We start from the raw sequence: 23,169 nt of genomic DNA on the forward strand, positions 1-23,169 counted from the left end.
GGGGGGGGGAGCTTAATTGCTAGACAAGGCCAGTGAGGCAATGACTTTGTCTCCAGGTCACAGGTTACAGTCATACTTTTGGCCCTGACCATTCTCATCTACATAAGATTCCAAAAAGAGTATGAGAAGTGGAACTGACCAAATTAAAAATTGATCATCTTAAGGCAATATGAAGTGGCTTACCAAGGAAAGGGCTTTTGAGCCAGGAAGGATGGTAAAAGAGGAGAGGCAAGCCTTCTCCTGTCTCTTGGCTGGGAGTGACACACAGCCTCAGAGCTGAGGCCCCAGGGGAGTCAAAGGGAAGAGGCTTGTGCAGTTTCTAAGCTAAAGGTTGTTTCAGACCTCAAAGACTCTGTAGCACTTTAACTGAATCCAGGGCTGTGCCAGCCAGCTAAAACGGTAGCTGAAGGCAAAATATACTGAAGCTGCCCATTATGGACAGCAGACCCTGAGAAGAGCCCAGTGAACAGAGCAGCCAGCATCTAGTATTCACTGGCCAGTGGCACAGCACTGCCCAGTCCAATCTAGTATAGCAAGCCCAACTGAGCTGTCCATCCCTCCAAGAGTAGCTTTCCTATGTGTGTGCCTCACTACTGTTGGACAACTCCATTCTTCCCTCTCCTGAATTCTAGGTATTTGAGGGGGGTGGGGGGATAGTGTTATCCTGCTTTGTAACAACTGCTTTTGCCAGATCATTTGAGGAAAGGCATTTGCTAAATAACTGAATCTACTAGTTGATTGTTATTGGGAAGTCCATTGGTGGGGGCTCATGAACTACTGGTAGGAAGATATATCAGGGTATGTGAATGTTTACCAGTGGTCTGGGGGACTCGGGGAGTATGTACTCAGGACACAATATTAAGTTAATCTGCATTATTAAAACTTTATTAACTCTAGAAAAAGAAATAATAACAATAAACAATAACAAAATAATAAACCAAGTCCTAAGTTGTAGAATTTGCCAAACTGTTTCTCCAGAGACAGTTCAAGCTAGTTCTGGTACACTCCTGAAATGCACCCATTACCTCTAAAACTGTGAAATTAATAGCAGCCACCCGTCTGGGGACTCAATATCAGTGCAAGTTGGGTATGTGATCCCCAAGGACATGTTACATAAAAATTAAAAAATAATATATAGCACTTATATTACGTGTTGAGGTTTATAAAGTGCATTGTATCTCTTATCTCTATTGATCCTCGCTACAAATGTGAAAGGTAGGTGCTATTATTAGCTTCATTTTTTAGATAAGTAAATAGAGGCTAAGAAGTTAGATGATTTGTCTAGAGTCACACAGTAAATGCCTGAGGCAGGTTTTGAACTCAGGTCTTCCTGATCTGAAATTGAATGAATCTCTCTCTCTCTCTCTCTCTCTCTCTCTCTCTCTCTCTCTTCTCTCTCTCAAATCCCTGTGGTCAATCCCATCTTCTTTTCCTAAGCCTGACTCTTGGTTGGAAGGGGTAACTGAAGAGGGGATAACAAAGATGACCATGTGGCCTGAGCAGCCCTGGAAGGGAGGGGGCACCTCTCATACTTCCCATAAGGTATGAAGAACAGGTTGGGGGAACTGCCTTTAAGATATGTATGCTGAAATACACTTTTTTCCACTTTCTTTATGTTTCTTGCTTTTTATTTTTTTATTTTTTTTGCAGCATGGCTAAAATGGAAATATATTTTGCACAACTTCACATATATTACTGATATCATATTGCTTGCCTTCTCAATGGGAAGGGGAGGTATAGGAGGAAAGGAGACAATTTGGAACTCGAAATTTAAAAAAAAAAGAATGTTAAAAATAAACAAAATTTTAAAAATAAAATATGTACATTGTAGGAATCATAGACACAAACTCCCACCTTTCCCTGACTCGTAGGAGGACTAGAGAGAGACCTCCTGCAAAAAGAGGCTGGCCCTGAATTTGTTTTCCCTGCAGGTTCCCTATCTGTTCTTGTTTTTCTATCTCATTCTAATTTACCCGTCAGCCAGAATCAAACTCAAAGACCCACTTATCCATTCTCCCAATAAAAACCATCACCCAGCCAAGATCACAACTTTTTGTTACTTCTTCCCTCCCCTGACCCCAGCCTTCCCTGCCAAACCTCTGGAAAGTCACCCAAACCAGAGAGAGCCAGAAATCTCAGTTGGGATCCTAGCAGCACCAGGAAAAGGTGCACTTCACACAGCAAGTATCTCTCAATCCCAGGATATGCAAAGACCCAACACAGAAGGGGCCTAAGACAGACTGATACATAGTTGGTGGAGCTGTGAATTAGTTCAATCATTCTGGAAAACAATTTGGATTTATATTTTAGAAGCCACAAAGCCATCCTTTGACCTAATGACACTACTACTAGGCATGGACCCCAAGGAGGTTAAGATCAGAAGGAAAGATCCTATACGTAGAAAAATATTTATGGTAGCATTTTTTGTAGTAGCAAAAGACTGGAAGGAAAGTGGGTGCCCATCAACTGAAGAATAGTCAAACAAACCGGTTTATGAATATAATGAATAATGAATAATTATTGTACCATGAGAAACTACAGACATAAAGAATTCAGAGAGACTTGTAGACTTGTATAAACTTATGACGAGTGAAATAAACAAAACCAGAGAAACAATTAGGGTGAGAACCACAATAATACAAAGGACAAGGAAAAGGGAATTATAATTGTCATATTAATTGATATGATAAGTATAATGAATATACTAATAATTTAGTTTTCTCAAGAGCTGCCTCTCTGGCTTTGGAGTCAGAGCTCACAATTTAGCTTGAACTGATTAATCAAAACTCTGACAACACTCACAATCACTGGACCTTAAGTGAAAGGAATGAAAGATTGTAGAACCTGTTCTTGTCACAGAACTCCGGTTCTGTACCCTAGGGGAGGTGGTCATGACCCCCAAAGACTTGACTCCAGAATGGTTGTATTGTGAGACTTGTGGGTTTCTCATGGGAAACCATTGAACGATCATTTTTAATCTGCCTTCCCCCTCCTTCCCCACTTGTGATTTAAGTGTATAACCTGCACTTTTACTTCACCTTTGAGAACATTCCTCACTCTGAAACTAAGTAAACTACTTGATTACTGGTACTCCTGTCTCTACGCATGCTTAGGTTAGAAAGTGGCTCAGTAAAAAGTCCTGTTAACAACACCATTTAGAACTCTAATCCCTGCAGTGAAACCCATCATGATTTCAGAAGAATTGATGATGACGCCTGCTTTCCACATCTCATCAGAGAGGTGGTAGCCTATGGGGGCAGAATGAGGCATACATTTTCAGACATGAACAATGTGTTGAAATTTGTTTTCTTGATCATACTTACTTGTTACAAGGTAGCTTGACTACTGGATGAGAAGTGGGCTGGGGTTGGGAGGAGTTTTGGGGAAGTGACAATGATTTTTAAGAAGAAAAGAGTGTTAATAAAACATTTTAAAAGGAAAAAAAGGGAGCGCTTCAGGGTGAGACTCCACAGAGGGGGTCCTCAAAGTAGGGAGACACCACAGAGGGATCTTGGCCGTCAGAGACATTTACCAAAGGAGACCCCAGATTCAGGAAGGTTCCCCACAGAGAGGGCCCTGGACTCCAAGAGCCCTCAGAGGGGCCCAGACAAAGAGTGACATTCACAGGGAAGACTTCAGAGAGAAAGATTCCCACAGAAAGGACCCCACAGACAGAGGGACCACTCAGAAGGGGTCACCAGACACAGAGAGCCCCGCACAGACAGGGCTCCAGATAAATAATGTGTGAGCAGAAGGCTACGAATGCTTACCCGGCCCTGCGGGGGTCTTCCCAGAGCTGAGCTGTCTGAGGCGTCTCTGGTGGGCACGGCCCCCACAATGCACCTGAGCCTGGGCTGCAGAGTTCAGTTGGATGTTGCAGACATCGCAGAGTGTGTACGATGGTCGCTTCCTCTCCCGCTTGGGCCGAGAGGGCTCTGGGAGCTGAGGGGGACATTCAGAACCCCCCGGAGCAGGGAGGCCCTTCTCACCTGGGGGGGCTGGGCTCAGTGGCCGCTTCATACCTGAATGGGGGGGGAGACAGAGAAATCAGGGGAGAGCTCCAGGATCACTAGGGTGGTGGTGATAGTGGCTGGAGCTGCTGGCTCAAGGCCTGGATCCAGCTGAGCATTCTCTCCCATCAAAGTAAGCACCAGTCCCCCTAAGATGCCATTTGAAGGAGCAGTTGGGAGGTGGGGAGGTATGGTGCAGTCAAAGGACCTAGGTTGGAATTCTGCTTCTGAGGCTTACTACTAGTGTAACCTCGGGCACATAGATGAGCCTTCCTGGGCCTCAGTTTTCTCATCTGTCAAATGAGGGGATTGGAGAGTCCCCAAACTGTCTTCCAGCTCTTAATCCTATGGTCCTTCACAATAAACAACAACTGAAATGAATGGATATTCAGAAAGGTAGCACCTGAGTACAAATATGCTCAGAGATAAGGAGAAATACGGACAGAGGAGCAGAGCTAAGGTCAGAGGCAAGTGGTCGTGGGTCTGGGGTCTGGTTCTGCACTTTCACCTCTCCCCTACTCCCAAGCACACACACATAGAGCCCTCAGGCCAGGAGGGAATGTGGCACTTCCTGGCCCCAGGGGGTGACTGTGCAGTAACCCGAGTCCCCCCTGTCCTCTTCCCTCCCCACCTGCCTCTGGGGGTGACATTCACAGACTGTGACAGCGATGAAGACATTCCAGCCCCCGCCCCCAACCAGCTCCTATTCCCATCAGCCCAGGGAAGGCTTGTCTCAGCTGTCACCGCTGGTGCCTCAGCTCCCGACACACCAACCCTCTCCACCCACCCACCTGGACCTCTCCGCACTTGGTGCTTCCCCACACAAACCATTCCAGATGCCTCTCTTTCAACACATGTCCCTTCCCCCTTCCAAATCTGGTTCAGTCTTATGTTCAGGAAGCCACCCCCACTTCCAGGTAACCCCAGTCTGATTCTGATGAATCTTTTACAGGAAACAATGATATTAAAATCTAGCATTTACATAGAACTTTAAAGTGTACAAAGTTGATCCTCACAATAATCCTCAGGTATAGGTGTTATTATTATCCCCACTTTACAGATTTGGACATTTTGGCTTAAGTAACTTGGAAGGGCACACACTAAGTGTCTTGAAGTGGGATTCAAGCTCAGGCAATCCTCACTCCAAGTCAAGTGCTTTATCTATTGTGTGAGCCAATTGCCTTTAATCCAGATCTCCTCACTACTGAAGTACAGAATTTGAACTCTATTCATTTAAACTAGTTTCTTGTTCTCTCTCTGTCTTTATTTGCTTTCTCTGTCTCTGTTCTGTCTCTCTGTTTTTCTGCCTCTGTCTCTGTCTCTGTGACTCTTTCTGTCTGTCTCTCTTGATATCTCTGTCTCTGCCTCTCTTGGTATTTCTTTCTCTATCTCTCTCTGTATCTCTGTCTCTCTCTGTTTCTCTCTGTCTCTGTCCCTGTCTCTGCCTTGATCTCTGTTTCCCTGTGTCTGACTGTCTGTCTTCTTACAAAAGGATCACAGGATTTGCAGCCTGGGAGGGCCATTAGAAACCATTTAGTGTAGGGGCTCTGAATCTTTTTGTGTGTTCTGGACCCCCCTCATCAGCCTAGTAAAGCCTAGGGAACCCTTCTCAGAACATTGGGGTTTTTTTTGTTTGTTTTTGTTTTTGTTTTTGGTGAGGCAGTCGGGGTTAAGTGACTTGCCCAGGGTCACACAGCTAGTGTTATGTGTCTGTGGCCAGGCTTGAACTCGGGTCCTCCTGACTTCAGGGCCAGTGCTCGATCCACTGCGCCACCTACCTGCCTCTTTTTTTTGGGGGGGGAAACATTGTTTTTAAGATAGGATTACAAATGAAACCAATTATATGGAAATTCAGCTATGAAAATATTAAAAAAATAAATTCGCCTATGACTAGATTCAAGGTTAAGAATTTAATCTGATTTAATCTTTTAGTTCAACCTCTTGATTTTGTAGATGAGGAAACTGATGCCCAGAAGGAAAAAAGGTTATTCGGGTAGTAAGTTATCTGTGGCAGGACAGGAACCTGGGTCCCCTGACCCCAAAGTCAATGCTCTTTTCCCTTCACCAAACTGTCTCGTGGGCTGGTATGTGCTTCTTGCTCAAGAGGAAGTTTCCTATCTCTCCCATCAGACTGGGACCTCCTAGAAGAAGGCAGAGATTGTGACTCCCTCATCAGACTGGGGGCTATTTAAAGACATATGAGGAAGGGGAGCAGGGACAGACTCAGACTGCCATTATGCTCCTCCCAGCTGTGCACAGACATTCTGCTGTCCCAAGCACCTGGAAAGATGGACTGAGCAAGACTGTCCATCAGCTGGATCAAGGTAACCAGATTAAGTCACGAGGCTCTATGAAGATCTACCTAAGTTTCCTCGCAGCTCTAAATCATTGGACCCTATATGAGTAAGTGGCTTCTGAGATCCCTTCCATCTCTGACAGTCTCTGAAACTACCATGTGTGTCTGTATCGCTCTGTGGTTCTAATTCCCGTGTGTTCATACGTACATGAGAGAAAGGGGGGGAAAACCCAAGTTAGCTGAATGTCGCCTTCTGTCACTGCCAGTTAGTGATTTAGGAGATGCAGCATGCCAGGATGGCCTCCAGGTGGCATAGTAAACCCTCTAGCAGCTACGTCTTCGATTTAGGGAGTTATTGGAGTCGGGGGACAGTCTGGAAAGGCAGCCCACCACTGCCGTCATGCCAGGCCAAGGGGAAGGATGTTCAGGGACTCAGAACCCCTAATGCTTCCTTCCTTGCAAAGGGCATAGACAACAAGTCTTGTCTGCCAAGGCCTTGTTCTCTTGGGAGCAGGCAGTATAGGGAGTGTTACTAGGGGCTTGCTCTTTTTGTGACTTCCATGCTCTACCCTTCCCCTCTCCCCAACCTGAGAATGAAATATTGATGGGAAACTCAGCCCCTATCCCATCCATCCATCCATCCATCCATCTCCCTGCCTCCAACAGTGTGGTCCCTCCCCCATTTCAGACCAAAGCATGTAGTTGGCTGGGAGGAGGGGGGGAGGGGTGTTAAAAACTGTCACAGGTGTTGTACGTGGGAGGAGGTAGCACAGGGGGAAACCCCCCTCTCCCTTGTTAGGGATCTGAGTCCTTTCCCAGATCCTCTGGAGTGACTGAGCTCAGAGCTAAAATGCTCTTGGAAAACACCACCCAGGGAGAGGTATTTTGGAAATCTCGCTGCTCTTTAAAGGAAGGGGTGGGGTAGTAGAGGAGACAGAGAGGGAGAAAACAGACAAGCATCTGCCACAAAGCTGATTAAACCGCTGTGATCTACAGCTTCTCTGCTTACAGGGCCCGACGAAAGGAATTCTTTTGCTAATTGTGTCCTGGCCTAAGCTCCCACCCTCCATGCCTCCCAAATGCCAGTTTCTACCTTCTCACTGTAGCCTCTGTGCCCCCCCACCCCAAAAACACACACACACTCTCTCACTCTCTCTCTCTCTCTCTCTCTCTCTCTCTCTCTCTCTCTCTCTCTCTCTCTCTCTCTCTCCCCCTGTTCCCCAGGCCATGAAGTTCTGGCCTTTGGGGACTGGTCTCCTGACACCAGCCCTGCTAAACTGGAAGATGCCAAACATTCTCCCTGACTGCCCATTCTGTTGATTTTTAAGGGCACAGCATTTGCCGATTTCTGAGTACCTTTGAGCCCCACAGTGGGGACAGGGGAACAGTCACATCCCTTTGCTAGTAAGCTGCATGCTTACTACCTCCTGTCATTCTCTCCTCATCCCCCGCCTACACACAAGAGGATCGGTATATATTGTATTTCCCCACATATTTCCCTGCTTCCCCTGACAGAAAAGAGAAAATGTGGCTTCTCCATTTCCTTTATGGAAGGAATTGAAGCTCTAACTTTCCAGGAGGGCTAGGAAGGGACCTTGGAGGCCATCTGATTCAAACTCCTCATTTTAGAGATGAAGAAATGAAGGCCAAGTGTGTTTCCCAAAGTCACATGGGTAATAAATATGAGAGGCAGGATTTGAATCCAGGTTTAGTACTACTGAATCCGTCATTCTTTCCATCATACCACACTTCCTTCCTTAAAAGAAGCTCAGCAGGAACTTAAAGGTAAGTACTCTGGAGTGAGAGCCCTGAGGGAAGTTAGGGAGCATCTATGATGGTATAGTAGCCTGAGCTGAAAGTCAAGAGACTGCTCTGCTGTGAACTAGCTGTGTGAAATTTGGCAAGTTATTTCTTTGAAGCTCAGTTTCCTCCTCTATAAAATGAAGAAATTTAACTAAATGGTCTCTAGAGTGCCTTCCAGCCCCAATATTCTGGCCTTCCATGATTTAGCAGGTACACAAGGAAGAACACTAGTTTTAGAGTCAGACCAAGGTTCAAATCCCACCCCAGAGACTCATTGCCTGTGTGATCTTGGACAAGTTACCTCCTTGGGTCTCAGTTTCCTCATTTGTAAAATGAGGAAGTTAGATAAGATTAACCTCTAAGATGCACAGCTAGGTGGTTCAATGGATAGAGCAGGGCCTGAAGTCAGGAAGACTCAAGTTCAAATCTAGCCTCAGACACTAGCTGTGTGACTCTGGGCAAGTCATTTAACCCTGTTTGCTTCAGTTTCCTCATCTGTAAAATGAGTTGGAGAAGGAAATGGCAAACCACTCCAGTGCCTTTGCCAAAGAAAACCCCAAAGGGGGTGATGAAGAGTAAGACACAATTGAACAACAACCACCACCCCTTCTAACTCTAAATCTATGATCCTGTGAACCTCCCTAGGCCTCAGTCTCGTCCTCTATCAGATGAGATGATCTCTGAGGTCTTTTCTGACTCCAGAGTTATGATCCCAATGACTCCAGCGTGTGTGAGGAAAGGGCTGAGGTGGGAGTAAAGCCATACCCTCCAGATAGAATTATTTCTGATACAGAGCCCAGTGCTGGAAACATAGGAAGAAACAACGATGGCCCAACCATGGAGACCTGATAAGGACAGAGGCCTCTAAGCCAGGTTTTGGTACCAGCTTCTTTATTCACTTTGTTGGGACATTCAAGTCCCTTGTGTATACTGGACAGAGCCAGCCTTGAAATCTGAAAGACCTGGGTTCAAGTCCTGACCCATACTGACAGCATAGTGCCTGTCTGGCACATAGTAAGTGCTTAATAAATGCATACTGGCTGACTATCGGGTGTGTAACCCTGGGCAAATCGCTCAACTTCTCAGCACTCCAAGCAACTAAGATTAAATTCGGAGAAGGGGTTGACCTTCATCGAAAGAGAGAGGCTCGTCATCTGGAAGCTCCCCATACCAATGAAGTCAAAGTTCCAGTCCCTATTGCCTGCTATGTACAATTCCTGCTCTGGCCCCTCTCTGTGCCTCAGTTTCCCCACTTTTCAAAAAGAAGGAAGGTTAATTCATTCCTGCCTCTAGCCCACTGGTGGATCTCCTTGCCTCAAGTGTCTACCTGCTCCAACCCATCCTTCACGCTGCTACCAAGATGATATTGCTAAAGTTCAGGTCTGGCCCATATTCAATAAACCTCCTGTTACCTCCAGGACCAAATATAAAATCCTCTGTTTGGCTTTTAAAGTCCTTTGTAACCTGGCTCCTACTACCAGTCTTTTTACACCTTACTCCTCCCCGTGTCTTCCGTGATCCAGCCCCTTTACTGTTCTTAGGACAAGACCCTCCATCTCTTGACTTGGCTTTTCACTGGTTGTCCTCCATGCCTAGAATTCTCTCCTAATTTGCACGACTTCCTTGGTCTCACTTAAAGCCCTTTACTGGTCCTCCTTAATCTCAGTGCCTTCCCTCTGAGACCACCCCCAATTTACCCTGTCTGTATGTTTTGTTTGTACATAGTCGTTGGAGTAGTATCTCTCCCCTTAGACTCCTTTGATCAAGAAGGGGAAAAATAAACATTTATTAAGCACTTACTATTTGCTCAGCACTATGCTAAGCAGGAGCTCTAAAAACATAATTTTTTTCCCTTGCAACAAACCTTGGGAAAGAGGTGTTATTATCCTCATTTTACAGTTGAGGAAATTGAGGCAGGAAGAATTTAAGTACTCACCCAGGGTTACTCAGTGCCTGAGGAAGATTTGAACTCAGGTCCTTCCAATTCCAGGCCCAGCACATTATCTACTGTGCCACTCAGCTGTCTATGAGAGCAGGGACTCTCTTTGTAGCTTTAGCATTTAGCACCATGCCTAGCACATAGTAGGCACTTAACGAGTGCTGGATGACTTCCTCAGGAGGCAACGTGGTGTCTGTCAGGGCGACTTATCCCCTTTGCCCTTTTACTGAGAGGGGTATACTGGGGGTAGCAGGTGTGAAGTGAGCTCCTGGTCACTGTGCCTGGAATTATTGCTCATAGGTTTAAAGTTGGAAGGAGCCTGAGAGACAGATAAGACGCAGAAACAGCAGCTGACATTTATCCAGTGCCTTTCAGCTTTACAGAGTGCTTTTCAAACATCGTCTTGTTTGAACTTCTCAACAGCCCTTTGAGATGGCTATAATATGGTATAATCCAAATTTATAGACGAGGAAACTGAGGCTCAGAAGTACAAGGTGATTTGTCCAGGATTGCTTGGCTAGTGTCAAAGCTGGGGTTCAAATCCAGGTCTTTCCTGACTTTGGTTCTAGCATCCTCTTTAATATACTATGAAATCATTCCCCCCTTAGAACATAAGCTCTTTGAGGGCAGGGACTGTCTTTCTTTGTGCTTGTATTTGTACTCCTAGGACTTAGCAGAGTGCCAGGCACATAGGAAATACTCAATAAATGTTTTTTGCTTGGCAAGAAGTTCATTTTAGCCCATTCCCCTCATTTTATCCTGACCCAAATAGTCAGGCATTATTTGAAGATGACCTTTACCTTCATCTTCTAGAGTTGGAAGGGACTTCCAAGGCTGTTTCCAACCCTACAATTGAACACAAATCCCCCACCGTCAGAGCTTGACAAATCTAGTAGACCCATAGGGAGGCAGTGTGGATGTAGTTAAAGAGCGTTGGATTTGGAGTTGGCTAATCTGGATTTGAATCCTGGCTCTGCTGGGGAAAGGATCAGATTTAGTGGCTTGCCCAAGGTCACACAAGCAGTAAATGGAGGAGCTGGAATAGACCTCAGGTCATTTAACGACAAACCTGCTGCTCTTTCAACTACAGAAACTTGGTTAAAGAGCCATCTGAGGAGGGCGGGGATGTTGGGGAGCGGTGTTCGGGTCCTTCTTCTCTAAATGAAGGCCTGTTGGGGAAAGCTGTGTCCGAGGGGACCCAGCTTTATCTACTGGAAAGTTAAATTGGAAAAGAAGATGCCTGTCCCTCCTACTCTCCCTTCACGCAAGGGTTTAACTCTGAAGGATAGTTTCCTAGGCCTTGGCAAAGCATAAAGGGCTATCTCAGTAAAGCCTTAATGAGGCCAATTAGCCACCTGGCATGCCCCCACTTAGAGGTGCCCTTTTTGGAGTGCACATGCTCCCAGAGATGTTCCATCTAGGGAAGGTATTGCAGCTCCATGGAAAGGGTCTAAATTGGTTCCCTGGAGTCAAGATGCCTCTGGGAAAAAATGGTGGAACTCATAGGCCTTAGAACTGAAAGAGACCTTTGGACTCTTCTAGCCTAGCTCCCTTAATTTACAGAAGCAGAAACTGAGGTTCAGACTGAAGAGGTGACCTGCTCAAGGTCACAGAGGCCACAAAATGGTAGAACTGGGATTTGAACCCCAGTCCCCTTATATCCTTATCCAACCCAGAAACCTATGGCTTTCTCTTTTGTTCTATGAGGAGACAATGCCTCGATGCCTCCTTTCCATCTTAATACCCTGTTTTGTCCAGGCATTGGGACCCACAACACTCCAGGGCGAGGGCCAACCAGATTAAAGTGAAATTGGGAAATATTTAACAAAGTAAATAAAAATATAGTAGAACATAGATAATCTTAATATGTGGTTTTCTAAGTCAATGTGTGGTAACCAGATTCCTTACATGTGGTTCACTAGCTTGTTTCTGAGTTTGATACTACTACTCCAGGCTACTTCCTGGTTGACCTTGGCTGGAATGAGTGATAAGGGCCTTCATTTTAACTCTACTCTTTCTTTTTTTTTTTTTCCATTACCACATATACTTTGGAGCCAATACTTAAACTCCAGAAAAGATTGGCAGATGTGCCCCCTCTCAGGAAGAGCTCTAAACTGAACTTTCTGGGGAGCTAAGTTCCTCTTTCTCTGCCAGGCAGACTGCCCAGATTTTCAGCGGGAAGGGGAGAGGATGTGTCCTACCCATGTGGTCACTAACCTTCCTTGGCTTAAGTCAGACCTTAAGGCACTATCTGCCTCCCAAGATGAGTCACCCTAGAATATCCAGCAATAAACTCTCCTGCCATTCCCTTCCCTTCTTCCCTCCTTCCTCTTCCCCTGCCTACTCTACACTGTGACAACTTCTTTCCCCCAAATACAAGGAAAAGACGGGATTCACCAGTAAGAATTCAGCTGAGAGACACTCACCCCACCCCTGCCACACCAGGGCACCCGGGAGCCCAGGTCGTTCAGAGTGACACTGAAAAACATCACAGAGGGACTCGGAGAGTGGTTAGGGGCTAAGCTAAACTGAGTAAGGAAATTTAAAGTCAGGCCTCCTGTTTCCTCTAGTCAAGAAGACTTGAGTCTGAGCAGAGAGGCTCAAATGGTAGGGGCCAGGACTCCCTGGCAGCCTGCCCATTCAAAGTGATGACAGTGGAATAGAGCTGCCCACCTCCTTGGCTAAGGGTATTCAGGGAGTAAGCAGGCACCCATCAAACTGCCAGCCTCAAGGTGGTGAATGTTATTACTTCAGCACCAAGAGAGCAGACCTAGAAGGATGGGGATAGGGGTGGGGAGGCAAGTGAGAGAGATGGGCCCGGGTGGTTTCAGATACTGATACATCAGCCCACCACCCCATGGCTAACTCTGTTTCTCTTTAGGCTTTATATATTTACATAAGAGCCATATATTTTTAGAGCTGGAAGGAGGCTTTAGTCATCTAGTTCAAATCTTTCGTTTTACAGATGAGGAAACTGAGGCCCAGAATAAGAAAATGACTTTCCCAAAGTCATACAATGAGTTAGCAGTTAGATCCCAGGTCTCCCGGGATTTATTCCATTTGGCCCTTTTCCCCATGCCATCACAGATTATCTATCTAGGCTCTCTTTGGGGCACTCCATCCATTTTTCTCTGCCTCGAGGCCTGGCCCCAGATAAACAGGGGTTAGATTTGCCAACGTGCATCCCTTTTGCTGAAGTTTTCACTGCCTCCCTCTTGCTGGATTCTCAGTGGAAGCAAAGAGTGGTTGTATACAAAGACCTCCTTAGAGACAAAGAAAGATTGAAATCAGCTCTCTCCCTCTCCCCTTCCTCAGCCTTCTTTTCTACTGGGTCCTCCAGCTCCCTCTGACCTCCCCTGTTTCTGAAAATGAGGGGTAGGAGGCAAGAGGGATAGCAGAGAAACAAGAACATGTAAAGGAAGGAGCCTCTTGAGAGCATCTTTCTTTATCAGGACGTTGTTCCAGAGCACCATCTCTGATACTACTCATCCACACACAAATGCCGCCTGAGAAGCAAAGAGTACTTGAAGAGGTGTCTAAATGGTCCAGGGGCATGGGGAGAGAAGAATGTTGCCCATTTGAAAGAAAACTACAGTGACTAAATTCAAAGAGGCAAATCAGAGTATCGGAAAGAGTGGGAAATTTGGTAGTCAGAGGCCTAGGTTCAATTTCTGGCTCTTATGTTTACACTGTCTATCACCCAGGGTTGTTGTGAGAAAAGTACAACAGAAACGTGAGCTGTTGTATTAAGAGGTTAGCTTCCTTCCTTTCCCTTCATAGGGATGACTTTCTGAGTCATCTGAGGTTAAGGCTTGTAGGTCCATTTTTTAATTGGCCAGATCTTTTTGCCTCTCCTGTCTCTCATCTGTACTACTTGGCACCACCCCTAAGGGTAGGCAGAGGTAGGGAAATGAAGTAGGTCATTTGGTCCATTCTCCTGCCTCCACTGAAGATAAATCTTCTCCCAAGTCTAAACAGATGTGTGCATACACGAATTCATATGTGTGGGATGTAGGGTATTTTAAAAAACAATCTCTCCTATCCCACAACGCATCTTCCCCCCATCCCCACGCCCCACCCCCATACAAGGACACATACTCCATCTCTCCCTCTTTCCCCTTCTGGTATCTCTCCATTACTAATAGGCATGGTAATCAGGGCCCTAGCCTATAGAAAGTCCTCCTGCTGTCTTCTTCCCTCCTTACCCCAACTCCAGCTGAAAGATGGGGATTTCGTGCCAACCTATTGCATTTTCTTTGTTGTCCCCTTCACGCATTCCGCCCTCTCCTTCCCCCTTCTCCCCGTTTCAGGTCCTCTCCTTATTGTGTCACCAGCTGCCTAGTTGGCTAAATCCAGCCCAAACTCCCCAATCCTAACCCCGGCTCCCCAGGCCAGTTCTGTGGCTCAGCACCCAGGGTCCCCCACCCTCTTGGGCTCCAAAGCCCAGTGTGGCACTCACCTGCAAGTTCCCGGGAGCGACCGGGTGACGTCCTAGACGTCTTCAGGTACCCAGGGGCCAGGGTCCTAGAGGCCACGTCTACGCAGCCTCCCTCCCACTTGGTCTCCTTGCCCCTGACTCGCTCCGCTTTTCCTCCGGGGGCTTCGGAGGCTCAGAGTCCCCGACAGTGGAGGGCAGGTTCAGGGACTGGCTTTGAATATTCCCGTCCCAAGCAGGCGAGGCTGCGGGGCCGGAGCTGGCGGCTTCTGCCGGAGCCCTGCCCTGCCCTGTCCTCCCCTCTCGGGGCGTCACAACAAGGGAAACAGGTGCCGAAGTCTTGCGGTACAGCTCACAGCCCCGAGCGTGGCTTGCTGACCTGACATCACCAGCAATGCCATTGGAGGCCAGAGCTGTCTAAGGGGCTGCGGGGAGAAAAGGTGCCTGGGACACTGGGGTCGAGGGAGAGCATGACACCCTCCCTCTCCTGGCGGGGAGGGGACAGCCAGGGGGTTTCTCTCCAGCGTTAGGAGAGTTAGAGGGGGGAACGGGGCAGGCAGGGAACCGGGAGAGAACCCTCAAAGCCATATATCTTTGGTATTAAGAGGACAGGAGCCCAGGAGCAGGTGCTGCCGTTTAAAATGGGGAGAGGGAAAGAGGAAGTAGTTTTCTATACTCTTTGATATCTCAATTTAAGGTTATCTCTGTAGAGGGAAGACCCAGGGAAGCTAGTTCTAAACACAGTGAACCCTTTGGGCTTCTTCACGAAGAGCTCCAAAGGGGATTTGAAGGAGGTGAGGCTTCCCCAGAGATTTTTGTCTTTTAAACTCTCCTCCACGTTCAATTCCATTCAACAAACACGTATTAAGCATTTACTCCATGAAGGGCACTGTACTGGGACCAGGGCATGAGAATGAAATCAAACACAATACCTGCACTCAGAAAGCTTATCCTCTTGGAGTTTAGTACTTCACAAGTATTTATGAAGCGTTTCCTACATGCCAAACACTATGCCAAGTGCTAAGGATACAAGGAAAGGCAAAATAGCCCTCACTCCTCAAAGAACTTACTTTCTAACGGGAGAGGGAGGCTAGAATCATACAGAAATGAGTATAACAAAAGGTAGATAGTGGTGGAGGTTAATTGGAGAATGGTTAAACAAGCCATGTTACATGCATGACATGAAATGTTACTGTGCTGTAAGAAACAGCCAGCATGATGAATATACAAAAGCATGGAAAGATTTCCATGAACTGATGCAAAATGAAGTGAGCAGTCAGGATAGCAATATACACAATGACTACAACAATGTAAATGGCAAGAATAGTGAAAAATAAATGTTACAAAATTATAAAGAAGAAGCATGGTCCCCCAAAAGAGGTAGAATACTTTTCAGCAGAAGAGGATGGGTGTGGAACATTGAACATATTTTCAGATTTATTTGATGTATTGATTGGTTTTGCTGATTTTTTTTTCTCATTTTTTGCAAAAAATTCTTTTAAAGGATAGCTCTCTGGGAAAGGGGAGGATGCAAAATGAAATATGGAAAATATGAGAAAAAAAGATATCAAACATTTTGGAAAAAAAGGAGTTGATAGAAGGAAGGTTGCAAAGGATAGATTCAAACAAAGTGCTCTAAGGAAAATACATCATAGAGTTGTGGCAAATGAGAGAAGCTATATGGAGGAATGAACCTATGAATGAGGGATGGAGGTGAATAGAAGTTCTAACCAGGCAGAGGTGAGGGCAGAGCAACTGAGAAAGATAAAACAAAGTCCCTCAACTGGACTTGGGATTGGATTGGGAGAAGAAGGGAGGAGAAAGAGCCAGAGGTGATACCAAAATTTCACCTTGGATGAATGGTATGCAGATTATCAACAAAAATAGGGGAGCTGGAAGGGGGGAGGGAGATTTTTTTAGGGGAAAGTGATGAACCCAGCTTTCAACACACTGAGTTTTTGATATCTATAGGCCATCTAAACAGAGAGATACAAGAGGCTGTTGTAAATGCAGAACTGGAGGAGAGGATAGAGTTGGATATATAGATTTGGGGGTCATCTGTATAGAGGCGATAACTGAAGCCAAGAGTGTATAAGGGTGAAACTAGAATTCAAAAAGTTCAAGAGGGACAAGTACAAAATTTGGGGGAGCACCCACACTTAGGAGGAGAGAGCAGAATGATGAATCAGTGAAGGGGATCATTAAGAACCAGTCAGGAAGAAGGAAAGGAAGAAAGGAAATATTTATTAAACACCTACTATATACTAGGCACTGTGTTTAAAGCTTTATAAATTTGATCCTCACAACAACCCTGGGAGGTAGGTGCTATTATTATCTCCCTTTTACAGTTAAGGAAACTGAGGCAGACAGAGGTTAAGTGACTTTCCCAGGGTCACACAGTTAGTAAGTGTTTGAGGCCAGATTTAAACTCAGGTTTTTGTGATTCTTCCAAGGCAGGAGGAGAAATGCAAAAGATCAGTGCCTTGGAAATTAGGGGAGGAGAGGGTATCACAGATGAGAAGAAGGGGGTGGGGTGTCAACAGTGTCAATTGCTGCAGAAAGGTTTTTTTAAAAAGAATATTTATTTTTTTTGAAGGCCACAGAATATGGTAACCAAAAAGGCATTGATAATTCCATCTCTGCCACTTGCTAGAGAGGCAATGTAGTATAGTAACTATAGCACTGGGCTCAGTTGGGAAGATCTGGGTTTGAATCCCATCTCAAAGTTTTACTAGCTGTGTGACTCTGAGCAAAGAACATCTGTCTGAGATTCAGTTTCAGGGAGATTTCAACAGTATCTACATCAAAGGGTTGTTGTGAGGGTCAAATGAGATAATGTCTCTTAAGCAGTTTGCAAATTTTAAAGGGATATGTGCATGAACTAATATTGCTGGTGTTAACTTTAGTCATTTAACCTTTCTGGTCCTTAGTCTTCTCATCTGGAAAATGAGGGGGCTGGATAAAAGAACTCCTAGGGTTCCTTTCCTAAATCTATGACACTGTTATCTCAAAGAAAACAATTTCAGTCATATGGTGGGGATGGAAACCAGACTGAAGGACTGGGAGAGGGTTGGAGGCAGGGACATAGACATAATGGCATCTGAAGTTCCTGGTAATTTTGGGGGAATACTGAACCAGAGAGGGAGGGGAGATGTAGGGGAGGAGAGAGAGTGGAGACAAACGTTCTTATCCTGTTCAAAGGAAACTTAAAAATAACATTACCACCCCCAGCCAAGAGGACTCCAAGGGGCTTGAGTGCTCATAATGTAATAGGTGTTCTAAGAGACTGTCCTCTCAGACCCACATGCCACACGCCTGAATCACATGTGCTATATAGATATTGAACATGTGCTCCCTAATTATATCAAACACTCCTCCCTCAGTTCTTTCTAATCATACAGGGATTGTCAGTTTTGAAATACTCTAAATCCTATGACCTAAGAGATGACTGGTCATCTTCGACTCTGCTTGATCGCCTCCAAGGACTCACTCAGAAGGAGGCAGCCTAGCCGCTTCCATTGTTGGACAGCTCCAGGACTGAGAAAATTCTCTGTATTGAGCCCAAATCTGCTTTCCTGGAAGTTTCACTCTTTGGTTCTAGTTCTGCATTCTGGAGCTACACAGACTCAGTGAAATCCCTCTTCCAGAGAACAACCCTTTACAGAAGTGAAGAAAATCTATCACACGTCCAACTGAGTCTCTTCTTCAGGACCGGACGCTTCCAGTTGCCTCAGTTATTCTGAGGCAACATATGGCATCTTTCCATCTTTGTTGCTTTTCTCAGAGCATGGAATGATGGGATGCTCCAGCTTCCTAAAATGTGATACCCCAAGCTAAATAAGATACATCAGATGTGGACTCGTTAGGGCAGAGGACGGTGGGACCATCATCTCCTATTATCTGCCTTTGTTACGGTTGCTTAGTCACTTCAGTCATGTCCGACTTTTTGTGACCTCATTTTGGAGTTTTCTTGGCAAAGATATGGGAGTGGTCTGCCATTTCCTTCTCCAGCTTATTTTACAGATGAGGAAACTGAAGTAAACAGGGTGAAGTGACTTGCCCAGGGTCACACAGCTAGTGTCTGAGGCTGGATTTGAACTTAGGTCTTCCTGAATCCAGGTCTGCTGCTCTACCCACTGCACCACCTAGCTGCCTTGTAAGCTATATACAACTATATACTACATTCCCTTATTAATACAGGATTTTAAAAACAGCTGCCACTTCTGGCAAACAATCCCTCTATATGATGACAACAACAATAATAATAATAATGCTGATTTAATTTGTACTTTTAAGATTTCCAAAGTGCTTTCTTCCCTTCTGAAATATTATTAAATAGGTAGGGCAAGATATTATCTCCATTCTCCAGCTGAGGAAACTGAGACCTTCTAAGGGATACCTACATATCTATTTAAATGTTGACTATGGAGTTTGAACCCATATCTCCTTATCCCAAGCATATTCTCTTTTTCACTACCCCACAACTGTCTCCTTCTTCATATAATCTGTGGTCAAACCAGGCTCTACTTGTGCATTTGAGCAACTGATTTTTTTTTAAACTTTTAAGACTTTACTTTTATTCCTAAGCAGCTTTATCTTATTGGCTTAGGTCTGCTATCCAAATCTGTCAAGATAATTTTGAATTTTCATCTGCATTTTAGCTCCCCTTCCTAGCTTTGTTTCAGCTGCAAATATAAGGCTGCCTTCTCTACCTTCATCTTTATACATCACATATACTACCTCTATACTGCAGACTCAAATGTGTGTCACACATTTGTATGCATATGGATTTCTGTTTTCTGTTTCCTTCTTTCTTGTGGACCTCCACCCTGGGGGGGATCCACAGTAACAGGTTTGGCATTTCCAGTTAACTGAGAGCAGCAAATATCAGGAGTTGCCGCTAATCTTTAGAGCAACTGCTGTCTCCTAGCTCCCGGCCCCACCTTCCCTACCCGTCTTCCAGGCTAGCTTTCTGTCTCCTGGCCCCTATTCCAAGGCTCCAGGAGATCTTGGCCCTCCTTATCACCTCCCTCCCCCAACCCAGGTAATCATACTAAGTCTAAAGAAGGTCATTCAGTCATTACATTGGCATGGTCTAGTACACAGGGCAGACCTCGAGGCCAGGAAGACCTGGGTTCAAGTCTGGCCTCCAGCACATACTGACTATGTGAGCCTGGACAAACCAATTAATTTCTCAATGTCCTAGGCAACTCTCTAAGACTATATATTTCAGAGAAGAGACTGACTTGCCTTGTAGAGGATGTTTTTTCACCTGGGGTAGAGTAAATAAATATGTATATGTGCATGTATGCATACCCATATGTGTGCGCGCACACATGTATGTGTATAAATGTGTATACCTATAAAACATGCATGTATAACACATATACATATATACATGTATACACACAGCTAGGTGGTACAGTAGATAGAGTACCTGACCTGGAGTCAGGAAGACCTGAGTTCAAATGTGGCCTCAGACACTTACTACCTCTGTGATCCTGGGCAAGTCACTTAACTCTGTTTCCCTTAACCTAGTGGAGAAGGAAATGGCAAACTACTCTAGTATCTTTGACAGGAAAATTCCAAATGACAACTGAAATGACTGAACAACTATCTATCTATCTATCTATCTATCTATCTATCTATCTATCTATCTATCTATCTATGTTTATATATGAATGTGCATATGTGTGTATGTATGTATGTGCATACATGGGTGTATATATGGGGTGTGGTATATATGTGTATATGTGTGTGTATGAAAGCACAGGTCCAGGCCTTATTATTAGCTTCCTATCAGCTTACCAGGTTTTCTTTAGCTTACTGGCATATTCAGTGTACCTCTCATCAGAAAGTTACAGACAGGGATAACAGGTAGAGATGGACAGAGATGGGCAGATGGAGAGAAAGGAAGGTGGACAGAACAGAAGAAGGGATAGACATGGAGAAGCAGAAATAAAGTCAGAGACAGGGGTAGAAAAGGGGGGGAGAGATAAAGGTAAAGAGACACAGACAATGTAGATTCTTGCATTGTGTAGGCCCTCTAGAAGTCACAGACTCCGAAGCTGGAAAAGGCCTGAGAGGTCATTTAAATCCAACTCTTCGCTTAACAAATGAGGAAACTGAGGCCCAGAGACTTCTCCAAGGTCACACAAGCAGGGAGGGTGGTGAGACTTGAATCCAGATCCTCTTCCTCCCAAGAGCTCTTTCCACTGTGCCACACTGCCTCTCATTTAGAAAATGTAGGTTCGGATTCCAGGCTCTGACACTCATTCTATAATTTTGAGAAAATCTCTGAGCCTCCATTTCCTCATTCATACCATGGGGATAATGGTACATCTACTAAAGTGCTATTACTGACCCAGCTGTGAGTAACAAAAGAGATAACTTATGTGAAGTCACAGTGATATTCCAATTTAAGAGGAGCAGCTAGGTGGTGCAGTGGATAGAGCACTGGCCTGAAGTCAGGAGGACCTGAGTTCAAATCTGGCCTCAGATCAAACACTTGTCACCTACTAGCTGTGTGACCCTGGGCAAGTCACTTAACCCCAATTGCCTAAAAAAAAAGATATTTCAATTTAAGGCATTATCTCTCTGCCTCTCAGATAGTTAGACATTCCCGCCCCCCCCCCATCAAGTTGATTTCAAGGGATATGTGTTTGTGGGTGGGTCTGTGTGGGGATTTCCCCCATTCAGCTCCTGGATCCATCTCCCCACCACCTACCCTCACGCTAGCCTTTTTGCTATAAAGCCCAGTGAGGCTGAGCCTTCAGGGAATGCTAGGAAGTGGGATTGGAGGTAGAGGGGTAGAAAAGGGAGGACATGGGGAAGTCTCTTTCTCTTGTATTTGATCTGGCTCTGCTCACCAGACTAGATCAAGGGACAGCTTGACCCCAGGCCCATGTGGGCATGAAGAAAAGTGAGAATCCGACAGCCTCTGGGGTCGTGCTGCCCCACATCCATCATGCCTTCCTGTATCTTGCTGAAAGGTTCCTTTGACTCAAATGGGTTTCAGATGAATTGCCCCTGACCCCTCCCCCTACCCACCCGGCTTTCCCCCACCCTAGCGGGTACTCCTCTTAAAATAGCACAGAGAAATGCTCCCAGGGCGGCTCTCCCACCCTCCATAAATCCCCCTGAAATCAAATCCCCATCCTGTCCCTAGCACAGTGGCACCGTGCCCCCACTTCCAAGATCCTCCCCCCAGTGTCCCTCGCCCGTGCCTGGGCTCAGCCCTCAGCTCCTCCCCTGGGCCCAGGCCCCAGCTCCCCGAAGAACTCAGACTCACTGGCCATGCCCTTCACCGTGACCCAAGCATAAATCCCCAGCTAAGGAGACAGCCACTGAACCCTGGAACCAGAGACAGCACTAACTGGCCTTCTTTTTTAAAGCGGAGAGGTTAGGGGAGGAGGACGAAGAGGGAGAACAGTGGTGAGAAGGCAGTGGGGTGATTTTGAAATCCTAAAAAGCCACACATCTTGGCTGGATCAGAAGAAAAAAAGTCATTTTGACCAGCAGCCTGCATATAGCACTCACTCCTCCACCCAAGCCCAAGCAGAGCCAACAGCTTCCAAAATCTAACCTGCATCCTTCCAGCCCTGGAAATCTGATAAAATTGACTAGGGGGTGGAAGAAGGAACCTGTCTGTTTCCTTTAAAAAAGGTTCAAACCCTTCTTTCCCACCACCATCCCAAACTTCCCAGTGTCCCTTCCAGTAAAAAGCAGAGTCTCTGATTTCTCTCAGTGTTGGGGGCTGGGAGTTGGGTTAGGTTTGGGTGGGAAGGCAGATTGGAGTATCGGTTCCTTTCAGCAGAAGTCTCCTTCAGTTTTCCTGTGGTGCTCAGAGAATGACTCGTAATGGATTTTTGGACAGGCCCAGTGCCTTTCCTTTTGCAGGAGTCCAAATAAGATTATCACATTAAACTTTAAAAATGTTTCCCAAAAAGTTAGAGGAGCAGTTGATGTCCTTGATCCCTCCATATCACTGACATCCCCTCATGGCTTCTTGGAGCCAGGATCAGCTGATTAGAACCCCCAGTTCACACCCTCCCAAGACTCAGCTGCTCTTTGGAGAAATGGGTGTGATAGCAAACCTGCAAAAGGGAGGCAAGGGGATGGGTTGATTGATTGAATTGTATCGAATGACTTTTCAAGGCCTGTGATATCTTTATGATGTGGCAATGATATGGGAAAGCAGCATGGTTTCAGTGAAGAGAGTACTAGATTTGAAGTCAGAGGACGTGGATTAAAAAAAATCTCAGCTGTCACTCCACATACCTCTGGGACTTTGGGCAAACCACTTCTTGCTGGGCCTCAGTTTCCTCACTTATAAATTGAGAAGGACTTCCAACATCCCTTCCAGGCTTTAAATCAATTATGTCAATTCATTGACATGAGAGCTCACTAGTCCTACTTGTCACACAATCTGGTGTACTATAATCATATTTGTCCAGATTATGACAGGCAGTTGGAAGGACAACCTATAGAACAGGAGTTCCTAACATGGATTCTGTGAATCTGGTTTTGAAAAAAATACTTAGATAACTATTTCAATATAATTGGTTTCCTTTTGAATCCCACATATTTATTTTACGTATTTTAAAAACATTATTCTGGGACAGGGTTCAAAGGCTTCACCAGATTGTCCAAAGGGATCCAAGACACAAAAATAGTTAATGATCCC

General features: G+C 45.5%; 1 protein-coding gene across 1 annotated transcript in view; it reads right to left on the minus strand.

Annotated features, from left to right (window-relative positions):
• Positions 1-23,169, minus strand: part of ZNF385C (zinc finger protein 385C) — a 75,298-nt gene that overhangs the window by 36,220 nt on the left and 15,909 nt on the right. The window contains 1 exon segment of the mRNA XM_020972727.2: positions 3,771-4,022. Within this exon segment, the coding sequence (XP_020828386.2) occupies positions 3,771-4,020 (250 nt within the window). The 5' untranslated portion in view covers positions 4,021-4,022.

The sequence above is a fragment of the Phascolarctos cinereus genome, unplaced genomic scaffold (assembly GCF_003287225.1).
Source record: "Phascolarctos cinereus isolate Bilbo 61053 unplaced genomic scaffold, phaCin_HiC Scaffold_5;HRSCAF=322, whole genome shotgun sequence".
Taxonomy (NCBI): Eukaryota; Metazoa; Chordata; class Mammalia; order Diprotodontia; family Phascolarctidae; genus Phascolarctos; species Phascolarctos cinereus.